Source organism: Pan paniscus, chromosome 4, assembly GCF_029289425.2.
Source record: "Pan paniscus chromosome 4, NHGRI_mPanPan1-v2.0_pri, whole genome shotgun sequence".
In the NCBI taxonomy this organism is placed as follows: Eukaryota; Metazoa; Chordata; class Mammalia; order Primates; family Hominidae; genus Pan; species Pan paniscus.
Window position 1 is genome coordinate 111,240,064 of NC_073253.2, and position 22,995 is coordinate 111,263,058.

Here is a 22,995-nt window from a genome sequence, read left to right on the forward strand (position 1 = left end):
GCCTCTCTTTGCTGGTCCCCGTCTCATCTCAGCTCCTAGTTGTTCCAAGGCTGGATTACTGACCTCTTTTCTCCTCCCTACCTTCACTCATTCAAAGGATTTATTAATATTGAAATGCTATCTCTACTTGCTGGATCTTCTTTACAGGCTAAATCTATTCATTCTGAAGGAGATTCTAAGATGATATTCTTCCTATTATTTTGGAAGTAAGCTTTCCTTTTTTTATGAAAATTGATAATCAATGGTAGGTAGATGGTACTTGTTTTGGTCGATAGTTTGGCAGGAAAAAAAAGTTGACAAGCCTATCTTAGTGCCACAGAAACCTTTTAAAAAATCTCTTTTTATCTGTTTGTGACATCACAGCATCTGGCAAGCACTGATGTAGTGCACGCTTTTAACACCCGAGTTCCATGCCACCTCCCCGCCATTTACAGACACGCTATAAGGCCCCCAGCCCAGTCACTCCGCAGTGCCTCTCTCTTCCTCCCCATGGACTATACACAGGCCCTGCTTGTCCTGGAGGAAAGTTTGGACGTCATTATATAGATCAGGAGACTGAAGTACTGAAAGGTTAAATGACTTGCCCAAGGTAATTTGCCCAACTGGGACAGGCCTGATTTTATAACCAGCTGTCTGGGTCTAGTCTGATGACAAGGATGACGATAACAACAATAATACTGTATTTACCGTTCAGTGAGTACTTAGAACTTAAGTGCCAGGCAGTGTGAGCACTACACATACATCATCTTACTCAGTCCTCAAACCAACCATATGAGTGCTGTTGTTATTTCTATTTTACACGTGAGGAAACTGAGGTATAGAAGCATTAAGTAAGTTGCTCAAGCTCTCATAGTTATTAAATGTCAGAAGTGAGATTCAATTCCAGGTCACGCCAACTGCGAAGCCCATGCTTTTAACCACTGTGCTCTATAGCAAAAACACACTGGAGTGTTTTTATCCTCAAGAAGCTAATCGTGTGTGTGTGTGTGTGTGTGTGTGTGTGTGTCTTTATCTGCATATACTATGTGTTTATTGTCTTAGCTGTCTCCAACAGTCCTTTCCACTTACTCTATGCCTACAAAATTGTTTGTATCTCTCTTTCATAACTTTTATTCGCTCATGGTTAGTGCCATCTTTAACTTCTTTTAAAAGCAGTTGGGTATGTCCTAAATTAACTCTGTGGATGGAGTAAATAAGGGAAGAAGTTTAATTCCCATAAGACAATGAAATTTACTCTATTTTCTTAAGTAGATAGAATACATCATGAGCATCAATTTCAGTTACCTCTTATAATAACTAAAATGGTTATTATCAATATCTTGCAAAACTTGCCAAAAACATATTCCTCATATTTTTGAAGCTAAGATTACAACGTTAGTCTCTTTTTGTACCTTTTAATTATTTCTTTTTATCATTAGTTTCTTAGCCACTCTTTTCTATATCTCTTAGTTGCTTGTGGAGCTGAGTGAAAGCATCAGATCTTGGCAACTGAGGACGTTGCCACGTTCTTTGTTTTTAAAAAGCTTAAGCTCTCCTTTCAATGATTTTTGGAGATCAAGAACTTTAACCTGCTTTTAATCTAGTAATGTGATTGAAATTGAGTAACAGAATCATAGACCCTTATGCAGAAACAGATTTTCAATTTTTTCTATTTCGAGGTCTAATTTCAGCTGATATGAATGGATTATGCTCAAGGGGTCAGAACATTAAGGACGAAGGCTTTCTGGAACTCTGAAGCTCTGGCCCTGACATTGCCACTCACTGACTTTCCTCCACCTTCCTGCTGCCTGATCTAAGAAAGCAGCAGACTTGGTGAAGGGAAAAGGTACATATGGGCACTGCAGCCATCGTATGTTGCTCTGCCTTTGCTATGATGGTAAGCTGAGGCAGGCAGATGAACACCTCTGAGCTTTAGTTCCTCATTTGTAAAATGGGTTCTTGCAGTCATTCAACAGATGATAATGGCATCTGCTAGGTACTGTTGAGACAACTACCACTAACTAGGCACTAGTTTTATGTACTTAAATAGAATTATTTATATTATCTCATTCAATCCTCAGGACAATTCTGAAGGATAATAATAAAAATAATGATAAGTAATCACTGCAGTGGTTAACCCTTATTGAGCATGTCCTATTTGCTATCCGTTGTGCTTGGAACATCATGAAAATTAATTTAGTCCTCATAATAATCCATTGAGGACCTTGTTGTTTTACCCATTTTCAGATGGCAACTGAGTTTCAGAGAGATAAAGTTGGTGGTCTTTGATGAGTCACATAACTCCTAAAGGGCCGAGGAAGGATTCATACACAGGCACTTTAACTCCAAATCCTGCGTTTTTAATCATCATGATAATCTATACAAATTTATTACAATAAATAATGTTATATTTCTAAGGATAAGAGTAGATTTTATGCTGTGTGTGGTGGCTCATGCCTGTGATCCCAACACTTTGGGAGGCCAAGGTGGGAGAATCTCTTAAGCTCAGGAGTTTAAGACCAGCCTGGGCAACATAGTGAAATCTCGTCTCTACTAAAATTTTTTTAATTAGCAGGGCATGGTGCTGCACCCTTGTAGTCCTAGCTACTCAGGAGGCTGCAGTGAGAGGATTGATAGAGCCTAGGAAATTGAAGCTGCGGCGAGCTATGACCACACCAGTGCACTCCAGCCTGGGCAACTGAGTGAGACTCTCCAAAAAAAAAAAGGAAGAAATTTTAATAGGCCTTCTCTGACATATTGCAGCTTGTGGGACAAAGTAATGGTGAATATACAGATTCATGTTATCTAATCACTATATGCAGTAGCTAGATAGTTTTTTTAAAGCTGACATCATGTTTTATGTAGTATTTCCCTGCAATAGAACTGAAACAGGCTACGGACAGCATCACTTTATGGGAGGCCCAGAATAGAAAGACCTCTAGGGTGTTGAGGAAGAGGTGTTTGCCTCATTCATCAATTACCTTGTATGGTTATAGTGATATCACGAAGATTACATAAAACCTTGTACCAGGCAGGCAGAAGAAAGAAAGACAATCTGTTCTGATAGGGTTAGGGGAGACCCACAAAATGTAGAGTAGCAGTATGTGCAAAAACGTTCATTAAAACTGGTTAAAACAGCAAAAAGCTGAAAGTAACTTAAATGTCTAGCTAATAAAAGGGAAATGATTAAATCAATTATGGGCCATTGACCTGATGGGTTATTATGCAGCTATGTATTTATATATTTTAAGGTTTTTCTTTTGCAAAAGTTTTATCTGCTGTACTTTGAAAAGAAGAAAATCATCTGTGGTTTGATTACTCTGAGATAATCACTATTAAATTTTGGTTTATTTTCTTTCAATTTATGTTTCTGTTTTCTTTATAATGCAGCAGCCATTATAAGGGATAATTATAAAGATGAGGTAGCAAAATTGTAAAATGCTATAACAAGTAAATGAGCAAGATAAAAAGTTTTTACAACTATGGGAATAAATAGTACATAGGAAAAAGGATGAAAAAGAACTACACTAACATTTTAATGGTGGTGACCTTAGGGTGCGATATTATGGGTGATTTTATTTTCTCTATTTTCTACATTGTGCTTATAGGTCACCAGTGAGACCCTCTCAAAAAGCCTTGAGTGTTGAGCTAATAAAATCCATGCTTACTGAGTAGGATCAGACCTATGCAGATGACTCCTCCAAATCCTTGCTACTCGGTGTGATTCTTAAACTAGGAGCATCAGCATCATTGGGTAGTTTATTAGAAATACAGGCTCCAACCCAAACCAACTGAATCAGAACATGATTTTGACAAAATCCCCTGGTGATCCTTCTTCATGTTAAAATTTGAGATGTATTGCTCTAAATGATAGGCTTTCTCTTTTCCGGAAAAGCAGAGTTTGATAATGGCCTAATCAATGGTGTTACTAGCCTAAAAATAATGTGCTAATAGAAAGGGATTGATGAGAACATTGGCAAATGGAAGTGAAACAGATTTTGAAAATCTGACGCTGTCAAAGGGTGAGAGAGTCAACTTGCAGATCCCAAAGATAGTCAGTAGGGACTTGAGGGTTCCCGCGGATCATGAGGGGTTCACCCGGCTCTCCAGGCTATGAACGTGTGCCGGTATAACTTCTCCACTGGTCTTTGCTCTAGCTCTTCATCACAAGACTCTCTGGCTATAAACTGATTTTTCTTCTAGCTTTACTTCAGGGAGAAATTGCCCTTATCATGTGTCTGACAGAGAGCTAGTCTTTTAAAGAGTCCTATGGTTTTCATTAAAATATAATAAATTGCCTTATCTTAATGCATGAGCCATAAACTGTAATATCCATTTTATGGATTTATTTTCAATTTTAAATTATTACATCAGCATCTTTGTGAGTTTGTAGATCTGGCATGCTTTTGGTTTGTAAATATTCATGAAAGAGAGACTGATTAATTTTAAGGAGTTATTGATAAAATTACTGATGAAATTTTAGATAATTAAAACCACCTTAAGGAAGGCCCTCTCAGGATGGCCATGGACCTCCTTGTGGGAAATGTAGGTGGCTTTTGGAAACCACATTAACTTTGTAACTGACTTTTTAAAAACTGAAATGAAAAAGGATACAAATGGGAAGGAAACTATCTTATAGTTTTGTTATTCAAGGAATCCTGACTTTATTTGGCATATTTCAACTCAAAGACGCTTCTCAATTACTGAATTTTCTCCCTCTTCAATATCAGTTTTTGAAAGTATTTTAGGGCCATAGAATTTTGGTTTTCTGTGACACCTCAGGAGTTAATGTGCCTCCATCTTTTCCTTTATAGAATGAGATCTTTTTTTCTAACATTTTACATAATATCCTCAGAGAAGATCATGCCCTGGTGACTAGAGCTGTGGCCATGAAGGTGGAAAATTTCAAAACAAGTGAAATACAGGAACTCTTTGACGTATTTACTTACAGCAAGGTAAAAGCAGTTAGAAATTTCCTTTGGTTTTGTACTCTGGTAGAAAGTTGCATAAAATGGATTCTAAGGGTCCTATATCATCATACAACTTAAAACATTTTATGAAAATAACCTTATTTTAATTCAATACATAGGTATCAGAAAACATGATTAAATTAATTCTCACCTTGCAAATATCCATCAAGCCAATACTAATGCTTGGATCCATCAACCATAGACTTTAACAACTTGCTACTTTTAAGGTGAACCCTTTTGCTTGGTGGAAATTTATTCTTGCTATGTAAAGATCTCAATTTTTAAAAATTTTATGTACTCTGTACTCTTTACATGTAGGACATCTGCTTACCTTTTACCTCTGAATTAGTGACAGCCTACTATTTTGTTAGCACATTCCAAAATAATTCAAACATTCAACTAAAATGCAAAATGCAATCAGGAGCACAGCTCAGAATATTGCTTATAAATATGGAATGTGTCAGTATGTGGATATTGAATTTTGTTCAAATAATGGACAGCTTCTTTTGTCCTAGGGAGCGTCTATGGCCCGGATGCTTTCTTGTTTCTTGAATGAGCATTTATTTGTCAGTGCACTCAAGGTGAGTTTGCAAAATAGTCGTTACCTGGATGGCAGTAAACATAAATTCCATTGGCATGCTGTTTATTTTAACCTTAACTTTTCTATTTTTACAGTCATATTTGAAGACATTTTCCTACTCAAACACTGAGCAAGATGATCTATGGAGGCATTTTCAAATGGTAATTGTCCTACTTTCTGATACATTCTTGCTGAGTTGTTTTGTATGATACAGGAAAAGACTGGGAGGCCATGGGTGAATGGCAGTTCCACAGGAAAACAACTTTGTCTTGTTGTAGAACTCCCTTAGGTCATGGGTAGTGTCTTTAGTCTTCACTATATTCCCAGTGCCCAGAACAGAGCATGGAACATGTTAGATCAATAAATATGTGTTCATATTTATTGAATTAATGAATTAAAGAACTATTCATATATAAACAGAGTTCTAAATTTGCCCCAGAGGATCACCCACTGCAGGACTACTACATAAGTGAGGAAGAGAATAGCTACCGAGTTTCTTTTTGGAGATTGCTACTTCAAAATGTTTCACGGATAACCTTACCTGCCTTTGTGGTGATTTTTTAAAACAGGCCATAGATGACCAGAGTACAGTTATTTTGCCAGCAACAATAAAAAACATAATGGACAGTTGGACACACCAGAGTGGTTTTCCAGTGATCACTTTAAATGTGTCTACTGGCGTCATGAAACAGGAGCCATTTTATCTTGAAAACATTAAAAATCGGACTCTTCTAACCAGCAAGTAGGTAGCTTTGCTCCTCTTTGTCTTCACCTTCCTTGGGGTTGAGCTCTGACCCAATGGAATCCAGCCTGTGGGTGAAGAAGCGTTACCCCCGCTGGGCATACACACTTCTGCAATGTGACTGTGTACTAGGGTGAAGCAGAGCCCTTGTGTCCGGGCAACGCCAGAGACCCGCAGTTAGGGATTCAAGACACAGTGCCCCTACCCTGGGATTTAGGGTTACATCAGCGACCCAAGCTGTGGGGTATTGTGTGTTCCTCTTCATCCCTCAGACAGAGGTAATGAATTACTTGGGATTCTGAGTGAGAGGCAGTAAGACAGAGCCATAGATTGCCATATATTAGTAAAGAGGAAAGGAAGTCTTATTGCAGAGTGGTCTTCTCTTCCTTAGAAATGAAACTAAATGGTAACTATTTCCTTGAGGAATAGTTCTGTGCAGGGGTGTGCACAGATGTGTGTGGATGCATGTGTTTATGTATTTGTAGCCATACCCACAACATTAGAATTATGGCCTTTAGATTCAGTTAGACCTGGGTTCAAATATTGACTTCTCAAAAATTCAAACCTTAGGTATTATTTAAGCTCTGTGAGTTTCAGTTGCCTTATCTATAAAATACATGCAATAGCATGTATCCCAAAAGATTGTGTAAAAGTGAAATGAGTATAAAATAGCCTAGCCTTTATCCCTTTCTTCTTCTCTTCCCTTTCTTAATCTATTAGCTGATTTTCAACTGTTTTTGATAGTTTTAATCTTCACATTTCATTGCAGTATCAGCACAAATGAGTAATTAATTTTCAAATACAATCACCAAAATTTTCAGATAGTTCTACTCTTTCTTTAAAGCCTCAGGAAAGAGAAATGGGACACTCAAAGTTTCCTTCTCCCTGTACTACTCTGTGATTTTTGAGAAGACCTGTGTGTCTTAGCTATGCAGATAAACACAGACCCACAGTTGACAGTCTTCAAGACACCAGGCTTGTGGGAACTTAACAAGATTGGAAATATTGCCCAAACTCTGAGTAGTGTGTCTCTTCCTATGACGAATGTGCTTCCTGTGATCAGCTACTTCATCCAGGTAGCGTCCAGCAATGTGGGAAGAATGCAGACATTCAATAAATGAATGTCATGGCTGATTCCTGTTGAATACTTTTCAGATGGGGAGAATGCTTGAGGCTGAAAGTATTTTGAAGTGATTGTCAAGCTTTTCCTTCTAAACTACTTTTCACCTCTCTGCGCATGGACGGATTTAGGTCTGTTTGCAGCATTTGAACTACCCTTGAGTGAAGCCAGGTGTCTATAATTTAACATACACATGCCTTGAAGATTTCAGACATAAGAGTTTAGTAGCTACCTAAGTTATAAAAGGAAGTAAATCCGTAAGACACAACAGGAGAGAGGAGTAAACAATAGCCAAAGTAAAACAGGCTTGTAAAAACAGTGGTGAGTAATCCTAAGAGCAAAGGCCTGCATATCTAGAGAGAATGACCAAAGAAACTGAGTTCTGTGTGCTATTTCATCATCTCTTTAATAGTGGCTCAGAGTGTATGTTTTTATGTGTGAAAAGTAACTAATATTTTTATTTTCTTCCAATAAGTGACACATGGATTGTCCCTATTCTTTGGATAAAAAATGGAACTACACAACCTTTAGTCTGGCTAGATCAAAGCAGCAGTAAGTAACAAATTTTAAAAACATCTTTATATATATGCATATGTAAAGGCAGGGAATAAATTATTGAAAAGTCTAGCTTTTGAAAAGCCATTTCATTTCAAACTAAAATATCATTCTTGTAGAACATAGAGTTTTAAAGAAAAGTGTCAAATCAAAAGCCATTATATGTGAAAAATATATAATTACCTGGTAAGAGCAATATATATTTTAGAATTCCTTTAATTTTTTGTTTTGTTGGTTTATTGTTTAGAATCGAGTGTGTAGTATTAATAGGTATTAAGATCTTTTTTAAATGTACCATTTCAAATTATTCCCATATTCCTTTATAGAAGTATTCCCAGAAATGCAAGTTTCAGATTCTGACCATGACTGGGTGATTTTGAATTTGAATATGACTGGATATTATAGAGTTAATTATGATAAATTAGGTTGGAAGAAACTAAATCAACAACTTGAAAAGGATCCTAAGGTAAGGTTGCTTTTGATACTTTTAATTAAATATAATTTATAATGCCTTCTCTAGTGTTTTAGAAGTTGAACATTCTGGTGGGAAGAGATTCCACCTTCATTCCCGCCCCTCACCTCCAGGCATACAAAAGATTTTTTTTTCTTATTCTTAGCAAGTGGAGATTTTGATTAAATGTGGTGTGTGTGTGTGTGTGTGTGTGTGTGTGTGTGTGTGTGTGTGTGTGTGTGTGTGTGTGTTTTGAGACTGAGTCTCGCTCTGTCGCCCAGGCTGGAGTGCAGTGACGCGATCTCGGCGCACTGCAAGCTCCGCCTCCCGGGTTCACGCCATTCTCCTGCCTCAGCCTCCCGAGTAGCTGGGACTACAGGCGCCCGCCACCACGCCCGGCTTATTTTTTGTATTTTTAGTAGAGACGGGGTTTCACCGTGTTAGCCAGGATGATCTCAATCTCCTGACCTGGTGATCCACCTGCCTCGGCCTCTCAAAGTGCTGGGATTACAGGCGTGAGCCACCGCGCCTGCCAAATGTGTTGTGTTTTTGAACATTCATTTTGCTTTTCCAAAACAACCTTTCCAGGTAAGAATCAGGATGCATTTTCCTATTAACCATTAGTTTTGTGAGCTTCGGCAAGTTACTTAAATGTCCTGGTTCCATTTCTTCATTTTAAAACGAGAATATTATTATATTTTATTCATCATGAGGATTAGAGATCATGTAGGTGAAAGTATACTTAAAATTTCTAAACCCATAATAGGTAATCAGTAAATGCTAGAAAATACTAATTTTACTTCTAAAAACATATTTCCACTCTCCTTCAGAAGAGAGAAGTTAATTCACAAAACATCAATAGTCCAATATCACTTTATATTATAAAATAACTATAAGTAATTATGCAGTGTATAAACACTAAAATGTCGGCCAGCTCTAATCAATCAGATTTTAACTGGATTAAACTAAATTTCCATGAGTGGAGATGGACGCCAGCTTAGGAGTCAGTACAGTTGGCTCTGCTGTGACTTGCTGTGAGCCCGTGGGTGGTTCATTTAGACTCCATTTACAAAACTGGAGTGCTGAACTAAAAGATATCTCTGTGTTAAGTGTCTCTGGGTTTGAAAGTTCTCTGAGGCACACAGCAATCTCTCTAGCATATTGGTTTAGAGCTTAGGTTCTGGATCAGGAAGACTTGTGTTCCTGTTTTGTTCATTGTTTGCCAGATGTATGGCACATTCGAGCCAAATCTCCCCTTTCTAAGAATATGGGGGAAAAACCCCCCAAAAAAACTCCCTTCAGTATTCCTGGAGGTGAGTGGTGGGAATGGAGGTGGACTCTCTTCCTAACAGAAAGATCAACCATTAAAAGGCTAGAGAAGGCATCCTGGTTGTACCTCAATTTCTTATTTGTGTAATAATGGGTGTAATGTACCAAACTTAAAGGGTTATCGTGAAGATTAAATAAGTTGATATATGTATTATGTTTAACAGAGGCCTGACACAATTCAGGGATTCATAACATGTTCAGTAATTAAAACAAATTATTGGGATTTTGAATAAAGCTACAAAGGCCACTTACAATAATATTTTCTTTTCAAATATTTTCAGAGCGTCTAAATTCTTATTACATTTCTAAGGGCATTCTAAGCCATGAAAGCACGAGGTTATATCATTATAGTAATGATTTATTGAAACCATTGTAGATTTACTTATTGAAAAACAGAGGCAAATTATTTCTACGACATAATAGGTGAGCAAATAAAAGAGAATCTTTATGATTAATATTAATCTAGAAAATGTGTTAGTACTGCCAGAAAAGAAATTAGATATACCAACTGAAGAATTAAACTTGACTTGCTCGGACCCTTAAAGAAATGCTGTGAAGATAAAGTTTTTGAACCAAACATATCACAGTGCTGAGAGGTGCTGAAGGTATGATGTAGGAGGCCTTGGGCCCCCTTAGGGACTGAGCTGACAGCAGAGTCCTACGGCCTGGCAATGCCAGGGAGTTCAAACAGAAGTCTAAAGAATCACACTGGCAATTGGCCACTGCCGTTCCATGGATATAAAGGGATCTGTTGGTGGCATTCTGTCACATTAGTAAAATCTTAAGATAAATACCATGTGAAAAAATATGGTACCTCAATGTTACCAAAATAGCACTAAATAATATTTATTTAAGGGCTTCTATGCCAAAAACATCCCTGAAAATAATTTGGATGTTGTAATACAACTTGATATATACTTGTTTTGGGGAGGCCTTTTAAATTTGGTTGCCTGTTTTATTTTTTAACATGGTATGTTTCAGGAGTATTTTGGCAAAACTTTCTGCCATATTTAAACCTTATGATTGATGTCCAGAGGGTTCATTTATTTCAAAACATATGTATGATAAATAAATTATGGGGACTGTCCTCAGTAATTGTTGTTTCTCTGCAGATGAGATAAGTCACGTGAAGGTGCTTTATAGGCAGCAGTAATCTTTAAATTGTTGTTATTTTGAAAACTTTACTGAAAAATGTTCTCATCTTCTTCTGGGCATATTTGGGTCTAATTCTGCAGGCTATTCCTGTTATTCACAGACTGCAGTTGATTGATGATGCCTTTTCCTTGTCTAAGTGAGTATATTTTCTTCTCTCATGGTTTCAGAATATACCTTGAGACCTTTATAAAAATAATAGCTTCATCACTATGAATTTGATTATTTAGTATATACAGGCCATAACTGATTAAGATTAGGATGAAATTCTGTAGCTGCAATGGAATTTTATAATATAATGAGTTGCTGGAAATAAAAAGACTACCAACTAAGATTTGGCAGTGATTTCTGTTTTCCAAGGGTGATGGCTATAATTTTAATGCAATCTTGCCTGTATTTTAATATATTGCAGAATTATTTATTTTATTTATATTAGATTTACTCAGTGTAAGATATGCTGCTAAGTGTTTAACCAGGTAAATTAATAAATCTTCAGAATTTAAATTTTCAGGCAATAAAATTAAGGAATATATGTAATAAATTATCTAGTATTTTTTCTCTTTCTTTAGCCAGCCATATTGCTTGAATAAATGTCTACTTATTTTATCCTTCTTTCCTCCTTTTTCCCTCTGTGACTTGCAGTACATTTCCTTGTCTAATACTTGGCTGAAATTCCTCTCTCTGTCTCTAAGATCACCATGACTTTGCTATTATTGACTACATCCTCCTGAAAATGTCATTTTGGCTTCCCGAGACTCTGATATGCAAACCTGGTTCTCCTCATGTATCTGACTCCTCTTCTACTGCTGTGAGCTTCTTGGGACCAATCATGGTTATATTACTTTCTTCTATCTTTTCTTTGATAACACATTCACTCTAGGGTTTTGGTGACCATTTTATTACGTATCTGTAGAGTGCCAGCAGATGTAAGGTCCTCAGTAAATGTTTGCGGAAGGACATGTTGATGACTTCCAAATCTACATTGCTACTTATTTTTCCTCCTGTCTTAGGTTTATCCTGTGGTCATACGAATTCAGTGCCTTAAACACTGAACTTCATTTTTGTCTCCACCTTGATCTTGCTATCAATTTTTCCCTGCATGTCAAAGTTACTCTTCTTTTCATCACCCAAACTTGAAACCTCAGAGATATCCTTGATTCCTCTCTTTGCTTCATCTTACATGCACAGTCACCAAGTCCTATCTCTTCATTCTTAGAAATGTCTTTTGGAGGCTCACTTTACCACTTTCACTGCTCCCACACTAATCCAAGCTTTCATCATCTCTTGCCTGGCCTATTAAATTAGCCTCCAGCCTTCAGTCCTTTTGAATTTCATTCTGTCTTCTTTAGCACTATTGCAATAAAATTGTTAGACATCAATTTCATTATGCTATTCCAATTGTTTAAATACCCAGAGTACCTTTCCACCTAATCTAAACTCTTCATCCTGACATTCAAGGATCTTCACAGGTTTTAGCCAACTTACCTATTAGGCCCCATTTCTCACTATACACAAAGGAAATCCCCTGCCTCAGTTAGCTTCATCGGCCCATCACACTAATTCCCACCTTATCTTATTTGTCCTGGGCTGCCTTCCTCTTTTTCTACCTATTTTAATCCTATGCATCCTTCACTGCCCTTCCCAAGTTTCTCCTCCATGAAGCCTTTCTTGACTTTTCTATCTTATCCCTGACTTTTATATGTGCATATTTTCCTTCTTTGCTACTTTGTAGTATTCACTGCCTTTGGGACCTTTCATTACTGGTTTCTTATGCATAAATCTCAGCTCTTCATTGAAGCTCCTCAATGGTAGGCAAGTGCAGTGTCATATGTACTACAGGCATACCTCGTTTTATTGTGCTTTGCTTTAAGACTTCACAGATATTGCATTTGTTACAAATTGAAGATTTGTGATAACTCTGAGTCAAGCAAGTCTATCAGCATCATTTTCCAGCAGCATGTGCTCATGTTATGTCTCTGGGTCACATTTTGGTAATTCTTACAAAATTTCAAACTTTTTCATTATTGTTATATCTGTTACAGTAATCTGTGAACAGGAATTGATGATGTTATGACTGTAATTGTTTTGGGGTGCAATGAATCATGCCTGTAAAAGGCAGCAAACTTAATAATTGTGTGTGTTCTGACTGCTCCACTGGCCAGCCATTCCTCCATCTCTCTCCCTCTTCTTTGGCTTTTCCATTTCCTGAGAATCAGTAATATTGAAATTAGGGCTGGGTGTGGTGGCTCACGCCTATAATCCCAGCACTTTGGGAGGCCGAGGCGGGCGGATCACGAGATCAGGAGATCAAGACCATCCTGGCTAACACAGTGCAAACCCCATCTCTACTAAAAATACAAAAAAAATTAGCCAGGCGTGGTGGTGGGCACCTGTAATCCCAGCTACTCGGGAGGCTGAGGCAGGAGAATGGCATGAACCCAGGAGGCAGAGCTTGCAGTGAGCAGAGATCATGCTGCTGCACTCCAGCCTGGGTGACAGAGCGAGACTCCGTCTAAAAAAATAATAATAATAATAAATAAAATTAGGCCAATTAAAAACCCTACAATGGCCTTTAGGGGTTCAAGTGAAAGGGGGAGTCCTGAATCTTTCACTTTAAATCAAAAGCTAGAAATGATTAAGTTTAGTGAGGAAGGCATGTTGAATTTGAGATAGGCCGAAACTAGGACTCTTGCTCCAAACGGCCAAATTGTAGATGCAAAGGATAAGTTCTTGAAGGAAATTAAAAAGTACTACTCCAGTGAATACATGAATGATTAAAAAAAAAAGTGAAACAGCCTTATCGCTGATATGGAGAAAGTTTCATTGATTAGGATAAAAGATCAAACCAGCCACAATATTCCCTTAAACCAAAGCCTAATCCAGAGCAAGGTCCTAACTATCTTCAATTCTATTCAGGCTAAGAGAGGTGAGGAAGGTGCAGGAAAAGGTGCTAGTTTAAAGCTAGCAGAGGTTAGTTCATGAAGATTAAGGAAAGAAGCCATCTCCATAACAAAGTACAAGGTGAAACAGCAAATGTTGATGTAGAAGTTATAGTAAGTTATCCAGAAGATCTAGCTAAGATAATTGTTAAAATGGCTGCACCAAACAGCAGGTTTTTCCATACGAAACAGTCTTATATTGGAAGAAGATGCCCTCTAGGCCTTTTATAGCTAGAGAGGACAAGTCAATGCCTGGCTTCAAAGTTTCAAAGGACAGGCTGACTCTATTGTTAGGGGCTAATGCAGCTGGTAGCTTTAAGTTGAAGCCAATGCTCATTTACCATTCTGTAAATCCTAGGGTCCTTAAACATTATGCTAAATCAACTCTGCTTGTGCTCTGTAAGTGGAAAAACAAAGCCTGGGTGACAGCACATCTGTTTACAGTATGGTTTGCTGAATATTTTAAGCCCATTGCTTAGATCTACTGCTCAGGAAAAAAAAGATTCCTTCCAAAATATTACTGCTCATTGATGATGCACTTGGTTACACAAGCACTATGATGGAGATGTACAAGGAGATTAATGTTGTTTTCATGCCCACTAACACAATATCAATTCTTCAGCCCATGGACCAAGGAGTACTTTCTACTTTTAACTCTTATTATTTAAGAAATACATTTTGTAAGGCTATAGCTTCCATAGATAATGATCCTTCTGATGAATCTGGCCAAAGTAAATTGAAAATCTTCCGGAAGGGATTCATCATTCCAAATGCCATTATGAACATTTGCAATGCATGAAAGGAGGTAAAAAAATCAATATAAACAGGAGTTTTGAAGAAGTTTTCAATCCTCATTGGTGACTTTAAGGGGTTAAGATTTCAGTAGAGGAAGTCACTTCAGATATGGTGGAAATAGCGATAGAACTAGAATTAGAAGTGAAGCCTGAAGATGCGACTGAATTGCTGCCATCTCATGATCAAACTAGAATGAATGAGAAGTTGCTTCTTATGGATGAGCAAGGAAAGTGGTTTCTTGAGAAAGAATCTAATCCTGGTGAAGACGCTATGACCATTGTTGAAATGACAACAAAGGATTGAGAATATTACGTATACTTAGTTGTCAAAACAGCAGCAGGATGTGTGAGGGGATTGACTCCAATTTTGAAAGAAGTTTTGCTGTGGGTAAAATGCTATTAAACAGCATCGCATACTACAGATAAATCTTTTGTGAAAGGAAATTGAGCAATTTGGCAAGCTTTATTGTTGCTTATTTTAAGAAATTGCCATAGCCACCTCAGCTTCAGCAACCACCACCCTGATCAGTTGGCAGCCAAGGTTTTGACTTGCTGAAGGCTCAGATTGTTGTTAGCATTTGTTGACAATAAGCTACTTTTAAATTAAGGTGTGCATACTGTTTTTCTTAGACATAATGCCATTGCTACTTAATAAGCTACAGTATAGTGTAAACATAACTTTTATATGCACTGGAAAATCAAAAAAATTGTATGACTTGCTTTATTATGATATTTGCTTTATTGTGGTCTGGAACAGAATCCACAATATCTCTGAGGTATGCCTGTAGTTGGTGTGCACATCAGTAGCTGTCAGAGCATTAGATAGAGAATGACTTCTAATTAATATTTGTTGAATGCAAATTATGCTGTCATAAGAATGCATACAGAATGCATAACTCTTCTATTTCCTAATAATCAGTCCAACATTTGGCCTGAATTTTCTCTAGCCTTCAAGACTTTGGACACTTGAAAGTACCAAATTGAAATGGAAGGCCTGTCAACTTTGCTTGGGTTTCATCCTTTCTATAAGATGGGACATTTACCTTCTCGTTTCTTGACTTATTCACATGCCTTATTGAAGTCATGCATTGAAACATGGAACAAATATCGAACGCATGCAAATTACTTAGCAAGTGAAGGTTTTTTGAGTGTGTGTGTTTTTAAATCAAACAGAAACAATTATATTGAGATTGAAACAGCACTTGAGTTAACCAAGTACCTTGCTGAAGAAGATGAAATTATAGTATGGCATACAGTCTTGGTAAACTTGGTAACCAGGGATCTTGTTTCTGAGGTGAACATCTATGATATATACTCATTATTAAAGGTAATTTCATTCTTTCTTATGTAGTTTTAAAATAAATCCTCTCTTCTTCTTTTCATATTTTAGCCAGCACCTGTGAGACAGGTCTTTTCCAAAGTAATAGTCTTAGTTCCATATATATATATATATATGGGAATATATATATTTCCTTAACAAGGGCTGATTGATCTTAGAAGAAAATACCTTAGTCATAGACCTGGTCTAGGAGATGAGTGAGGTTTGGAAGGGTACTTCATTCTTGGTGAAGTGACAGTGTGTCCTAAGAAACCAGAAGTGGATGGAAATGGTATGCCTGTTTTTTTTTTTTTAGGGAAAAGGATAGTATTTCTTAGCAACTACTTTCCTAAGAGATTGTTAGGCAGCCAGAATGAAATGTAACAAGTCTGTGTTTATAATTGCAATATTCTGACTCATAGGAACAGCACTTAAATCCAGAGAGATATATTCCAGAAAATGTAAAAATTTGAAGATGCTTTTGATATTAGGAAAAGAAAGAGAGAAATTAGAATTACTGAACAGAGAAATGACATGCCATCATAAATGAAAAAAATATTTTCCATTGTTAGATCTTAAACAGTAATTATAGGAAAAAATAGCAAAGGTAAAATCAAAGCGAAAGTTAGGTAGCCCTCTTTGGGGAGTTAGGGGTCACACAAACCAAAAAGTATGTTAGGTAATGATTTCAAGTGAATTTCTGGGCCATTCGGAGGGTGAGATCACAAATACGTCTAACGGCCCCACACTTTCTTTTTCCTAGTGGCCGAAGTATCAATGGGAATTTAGCTGAGCTTGGGATGGTGATTAATAAAAGAAGGCACTAAAATTTTGGTGGGATTGAGGAGGCTCGTTGCTAACATCTGATGACTTGTTCTGGGTAAAGAAGTAAAACTAATATTTGTTTTTAAAGAATTTCAATGAACAGCAGTTAGTTAATTCTTAGGGATGTATTAGTAAACGTCTAACTTTTATAATTTTATATTTACCAGCTAATAGCTTATATTTATTTCAAAATTAGGGCTTCAGTGTGTCCAGGACATAAACCAGTTCTTTTTTTTTTTTGAGGAATGTATACTTAGCATGGATGTTTTATGGTAGAAAGACTATTTTATATTTTTACATTTCTTCTCTATTTTGAACATAACTGGAAATGTATGGGATGATGTTAAATGATCATTATAGCCAATATTTTTTGAATTCTTGCTTTGTGCCAGGCAATGTGCTTGCAATATATTATATTATTTAATCCTCATAATACACTGTAACATTGGTATTATGGTAAACCACATTTTATGAAAAATGGAACTAAACCCAAAGAGGTTAAAAAATAAACCAGTTATATATTTGGTAACAGATAAAGGTAATTTCTGAAGAAATATCTGCCACTTGTCTATCAATGTCTTTTCAGATAAATAAATAGAAACACAGTGAAAATTCAGTGTTTGCAAGCCAGAACTAACAGTGTATTTTCTTTATTGTTTATAGAGGTACCTATTAAAGAGACTTAATTTAATATGGAATATTTATTCAACTATAATTCGTGAAAATGTGTTGGCATTACAAGATGACTACTTAGCTCTGTAAGTATGTTTTCAGAAGTGATAATTGAATAAAATGCATTCATATTAATAGGCTTCCAGAAGTAATAAAATAAAATCTTCATATCTGTTATTCATTGAGAGATTTTATATGCTATTATTATTTGAGAACAATAGCTCAGAGGTTGGTGGGCTACATGTATTCTAACAGAAGTTAGTCGTTTCAGATCTTAATTTACCTGCAAAGCACGTGCATGTACACATAGGAGCTTATAGCTCTATATTCTCAAAACCTAGACTACTGGTTGCAATTATAAATGTGTCCTGCTATTGGTGAAGATGTGCTAAGCAAAGCTAGCCTATACCAGTGAGTTGAAGGGCGTGGGAAAGCCACAGGGGAAAAGGTCCCCTCGGTATTTTATTATTAACAGAAATTCAGTCATTATGCAGATAAGATGAAGTAGGTTGACAGTGATATAGATCAGTCACTGCTATAGATCTGTGAGCACAAGTTAGTTTCACAAATGACTTTCATATTACTGGTTTGGTGAGGAGAGTAAGCATGTTGTCATGGTGGTCTAGGAAGGAGGCAAGAGGCAAAATGGGGTGGTAGTATTTCTGTCTTCCTTGTGCCCTAAGTTTTGTGTGTAGGATGGTCTCTAGATATAGGGAGGGACTCTGTAGCCAATAACAATATAGGGATTATACCTACAACTTCTGGTAAACATCAAGTTCAAATCAATTAGACCAAGCAAGAAATACAAAATATACAAAGTATGATTATTCTGTCTCAATAGTACTCTTCTGGGAGGGCAGAAATTTTAGTGCTAAGGGATGTGATTAGAAGGACATAAAATGTAATGCATGAGTAGGTGGACAATGGTAAGGACTAGCTGGGATCGAGAATGGTTAGGCAATTTGTATGAATGAGTGGGAAGGCAAAAGTGTGCTCAATCAGGCAGCACATTTGTTAACCAGACATTTCCTTGGCTCTCCTAAATTGAACTGAAGTAGGCTACTTTTTATAGCATCCCAGGGACAGTTCTCTTCAGAGAAGCTCTAGGGAGTTAGACTGCACTTCCACAGAACTCCAGCTTGTTGCCACCGGCTTGAGATTGGGATGGGTGAGGAGAGGGGGTGAGTGGAGTATGTAAATGAATGCCTAGAACTGTCTCTCAGAGGACCTCCACACTTGCACATTCCTCTTCAGCTTATCAGAAGGTCAGGCCAGGCTGGGTTGAAACTGGAGGATGGAGTAACAGAGATTTGGCGCTTGCATTTTCTGGAAACTTATGACCAATTTGGGTTTCTTTACCCTGACCCCAAACCTGGAGTAGGGACCACAAGGCATCACTTACCTGGATTTATTATTGGTCTTCACTATATTCTTTTGAACTTATTTTGTTTTGAAGTACAGTGTACACCCCTGCTCAGCTGTGAAAACAAATCAAACCAACCAAACACCTTTATTCTTTTCCTGAACATGTATGTAACAGCCAGGAGGAGTAGAAGAAACACACTAAAGCAAAAGAAAACAAATTGTAGATGGAGAGAAATGAACTATTCCCTTTCCCTTTCGTTTATAGAGAAAGAACTTTATTTTAAAGTCTATTAGATTAGATACTCTGAAATCATTTTTTTATCCATAAGGCAATTGTAGTAAAAGACAGGAAAAATAAATTGACAACAGCTGTGGAGAGCGTGTACACCCATGTGTGTTTAAGGGAGATGAAGGGTGGCAGTAATTTGTTTCTAACTTTCAAAAAATACTGGCTTTAGGAGCTCTTTTTGGTGCCTAAGAGCCTCTCAGTAAATATTTCTCTGAATCTTAAATACATCTGTCATCCACAAAAACAATTTTTTAAAACAAACCTGATGTCATTGAAAGGATATTTAAAAATACCCATCTTTTTATGAAACACATATTCTTGGAGGCAGAGAAAATGAAGGTGGTAATGCAAAATAAACTGTTTTTCTTTGACTTTTTCTTCAAGAATATCACTGGAAAAACTTTTTGTAACTGCGTGTTGGTTGGGCCTTGAAGACTGCCTTCAGCTGTCAAAAGAACTTTTCACAAAATGGGTGGACCATCCAGAAAATGAGTAAGAGTAATATCATAATTCCTCTTGTTTTTGTCCTATTTTAGCACCAGCAATTTCCCTTTTTGATGTACTCACTGTGGGAATGAGTGTTTTGCTTTCACTTGGTTAGGCGCTCTCTCCTACTATTCTTTTCAAATACCTTTTTTAAAAAACCAGTGTTTAATGTGGGTCTGTGTATAACGATAGACTAGAATTTATACAATGAATTGTCACCTAGGACCTCTCATTGCCAAAGCACACTTCCAATAAGCACTTACTTTGAGCTGTCTATGCTTGTTTTGAGTCTTAATAGGTTGTTCTTTATGATTGTTTATGATTGTTATATCTATGAGTGCAGCAGAGCACCTCTCTCTCCATCTCTCTCTTAGTTTGTTGCCTCACTGAGCTCTGAAACTCTCATTTTGGTTTTATTACCTTTGATATAGCACCTCGGATGGACTCTTAGGAAACGTGATAATGAGATACAAGACCAACTTGTATTATCAATACACTCTATACTATTCTAATTTACTTCTTTCTTAAAGCCCCTTAGTTTGGAATTTGATGATCTCTTCTCATGGAACTAATGCTAATGACAGTTCTGATAATTGCCTCTCTAGATTCCTACTTTTGACCTTTATATCTGTGACTATAAATATTTTTTCTAGATTCATACTTCTAAAATATGATAACCTGGGTAAACATAACTACTATGAAAAATATCATTTTATGTTATATTTTACAGAATTCCTTATCCAATTAAAGATGTGGTTTTATGTTATGGCATTGCCTTGGGAAGTGATAAAGAGTGGGACATCTTGTTAAATACTTACACTAATACAACAAACAAAGAAGAAAAGATTCAACTTGCTTATGCAATGAGCTGCAGCAAAGACCCATGGATACTTAACAGGTGATTATGGTCAACTTACCTTGAAAGTTTCTGGTAGAGGAATTAAATTAATAAAGGAAAAAAATAGAAATGTGCTAATGGAAGTATTAAAACGTTGCGTATTTGTGCTTCACTACCTTAGAACCATGGGATTTTGATTTTGTTTATTTAAATTAACTCATTAACTCTTTATGTTGGATGTTTAAAATGTATTTTTTGAAAATACACTTTTGCAGATATATGGAGTATGCCATCAGCACATCTCCATTCACTTCTAATGAAACAAATATAATTGAGGTTGTGGCTTCATCTGAAGTTGGCCGGTATGTCGCAAAAGACTTCTTAGTCAACAACTGGCAAGCTGTGAGTAAAAGGTAAGAAGGAAAGTGAGACCTTTCTTTCATTTAGGTCACTGGTTTGGCACTGGAAGCTCAGCTTTAGTCTAGCTAGGCCACAAACGTCCTTTGCATTGACTAGAAAAGTGATCATTTTTCCTTTGTTTAGTCTCACTACAAACTGCCTGTGTTATGGAAGAGCAATACATGAACTTTTAACTATGGCTTGAATATTTTTATCTTTTAGTTGACAACATGCCATACTCATAAAACAGTTGCCTATTCTACTTCTGGTGAATTTGCCTTAGTTCACTTTTCTTGCACATTCTGCTACAAAATGTTTCAGACTCAAATTAATTTGCTTTCTACATCTTATGCATTTATTTTTAGGGCTTAGTTTATATTCAGCAGTTTTGCTCAATTTTGCTAATAGTTTTGTTTGAATAGACTGTTACATTATTTATGGATTGTAAGAAGGAAATAAAAGCTCAACTTAATAACTAAAATTTTATTTATAGTCAAAATGATGCAGGAATATTTACTTAGTTCTTTGTACATCTGAATATTTAATTATCACTAATTAAACAGACATATTTGACATGATAATATGTATGTCACTAGTCCTCATGTAATGATGAAGGTAGTATAAAATTATAAGTAAAAAATCCTTATGCCAAATTAAATTTTATATTAATGGTGTGGAAAGTATTTATACTGAATTTGCTAAAATGTGACTGATCACTAACAAGTTAGCACTTAGTTTTTCTGATGGACATTCCACTGGATGCTACTTATGAAAATGGGGATGATAAGCCTTCTGGGACAGATGGAGACAATAGCTCAGTCAGTTCTGAAATTGTTTTAACCCTCACTTTTGCAGACTCACAGTGCATTTTAGCCTTATAAAGTCTACAAGAAGCCCTGCAGAAGGAAACCTAGAGTTTTCCATACAGTTTGACTACATAGCGTCTTCTAGGTATAGTTCTTCCAAACTCCAGCTTCGGATACGCTGATGTAAACAAAACATCATTTTGCCAGTAGACCAGTTGTTCCAGAAGAAAGACTGATGGGAGAAACAAAATTTTCCAACCCTCTCATTTGGTTCTGGAACTGAAAAAAAAACCCATTAGTTAACATTTAGGCCTTGTTTTCTTCTTCTATAGAGTAATAGATGTATTTGATAAATTCTAAGATTCTTTCTAGTAATAAAAAGTTTTAGTCCTTCTACATCAAGGTGCAGTTCAAATTGTTATTGGAGATGTAAAAGGATTAGGACTTGGTATCTGACAAATGCTGTAGAGGAGAGATGGCAAGGGCTTTTGGGGATTTAAGGGGAAGAAAGGGATGTGCATGTGATTTGAACAAGCACAGTTGCAAATCTCCTCCTTCTACCTGGAGGACAGAACACCAGGAAATGCCTGGAGGCAGAGTTGGGAGGCCAACTTGGGACTAGTCACAGTAACTGGCAAGAGCTTAGAGCACTGGAGAGGAGTTAGGAGTGGGAAGGTAAGTTGAGGCTCAGAGAGAAGAACAGGTGTTAACAGGCCTTGAATATCATGTGAAGCAGTTTTATTTTGTGTGCTCTTCATTGTTTCTAACTGGTGTCGTATGTGAAGCACACACAGGCTGTCCTGATTATGACAATGTGTTAACACTATTGGAGGTCAATTCTAGAATCGGGGCATGGGGATAGGCTTAACTAGAGCAGTGTAGCAAAGTGGAGATTTCTTCCTCTAAGAACTATGGAAAGTGTCTCTTCATTACTGTCCTTTGTCCTTTTATTTATTGTGTTTAGTTTTTCATGTATCCACTAGAGATATGGTATGTCAAAGAGTTAAGGCAATAGAATCTAGAATCAGATCAATCTTAGGATGAGGAGAGTGCTAAATATGTAACCTTAAACAAGATTTTTAACCTAAGCTTCAGCTTTCTCATTCATAAAGTGAGGATAATAATGAATAGGCTTTAAGATAATTTAATAATGTGCTATTTAAAGTGATTGGTACATAATAAATGTTTAATGTTCATTATTATTATCTTACTGAGATAATATGATGTATCTGCTTTATTACAAGTCCCTATATCATTCACTTTATTTCTTTTTCTCAATATTGTCAGTTTCTATTTTTATGAAACTTATAACATCCCTCAGCAGTATTAGAGTCTCATGTTTAGAATGAAACACACATTAATGTTGTTCTTTAAAATAACATGTTT

General features: G+C 36.6%; 1 protein-coding gene across 1 annotated transcript in view; it reads left to right on the top strand.

Annotated features, from left to right (window-relative positions):
• LVRN (laeverin) overlaps positions 1–22,995 on the top strand; it is a 70,197-nt gene that overhangs the window by 33,241 nt on the left and 13,961 nt on the right. Inside the window, exons 7-18 of the mRNA XM_003826719.7 lie at positions 4,794–4,934; positions 5,465–5,530; positions 5,625–5,690; positions 6,099–6,271; positions 7,867–7,943; positions 8,273–8,412; positions 10,962–11,017; positions 15,785–15,938; positions 17,418–17,512; positions 19,465–19,572; positions 20,297–20,464; positions 20,680–20,817. Coding sequence (XP_003826767.2) covers positions 4,794–4,934; positions 5,465–5,530; positions 5,625–5,690; positions 6,099–6,271; positions 7,867–7,943; positions 8,273–8,412; positions 10,962–11,017; positions 15,785–15,938; positions 17,418–17,512; positions 19,465–19,572; positions 20,297–20,464; positions 20,680–20,817 — 1,382 coding nt within the window. The remainder of the gene's footprint in view (positions 1–4,793; positions 4,935–5,464; positions 5,531–5,624; positions 5,691–6,098; positions 6,272–7,866; positions 7,944–8,272; positions 8,413–10,961; positions 11,018–15,784; positions 15,939–17,417; positions 17,513–19,464; positions 19,573–20,296; positions 20,465–20,679; positions 20,818–22,995) is intronic.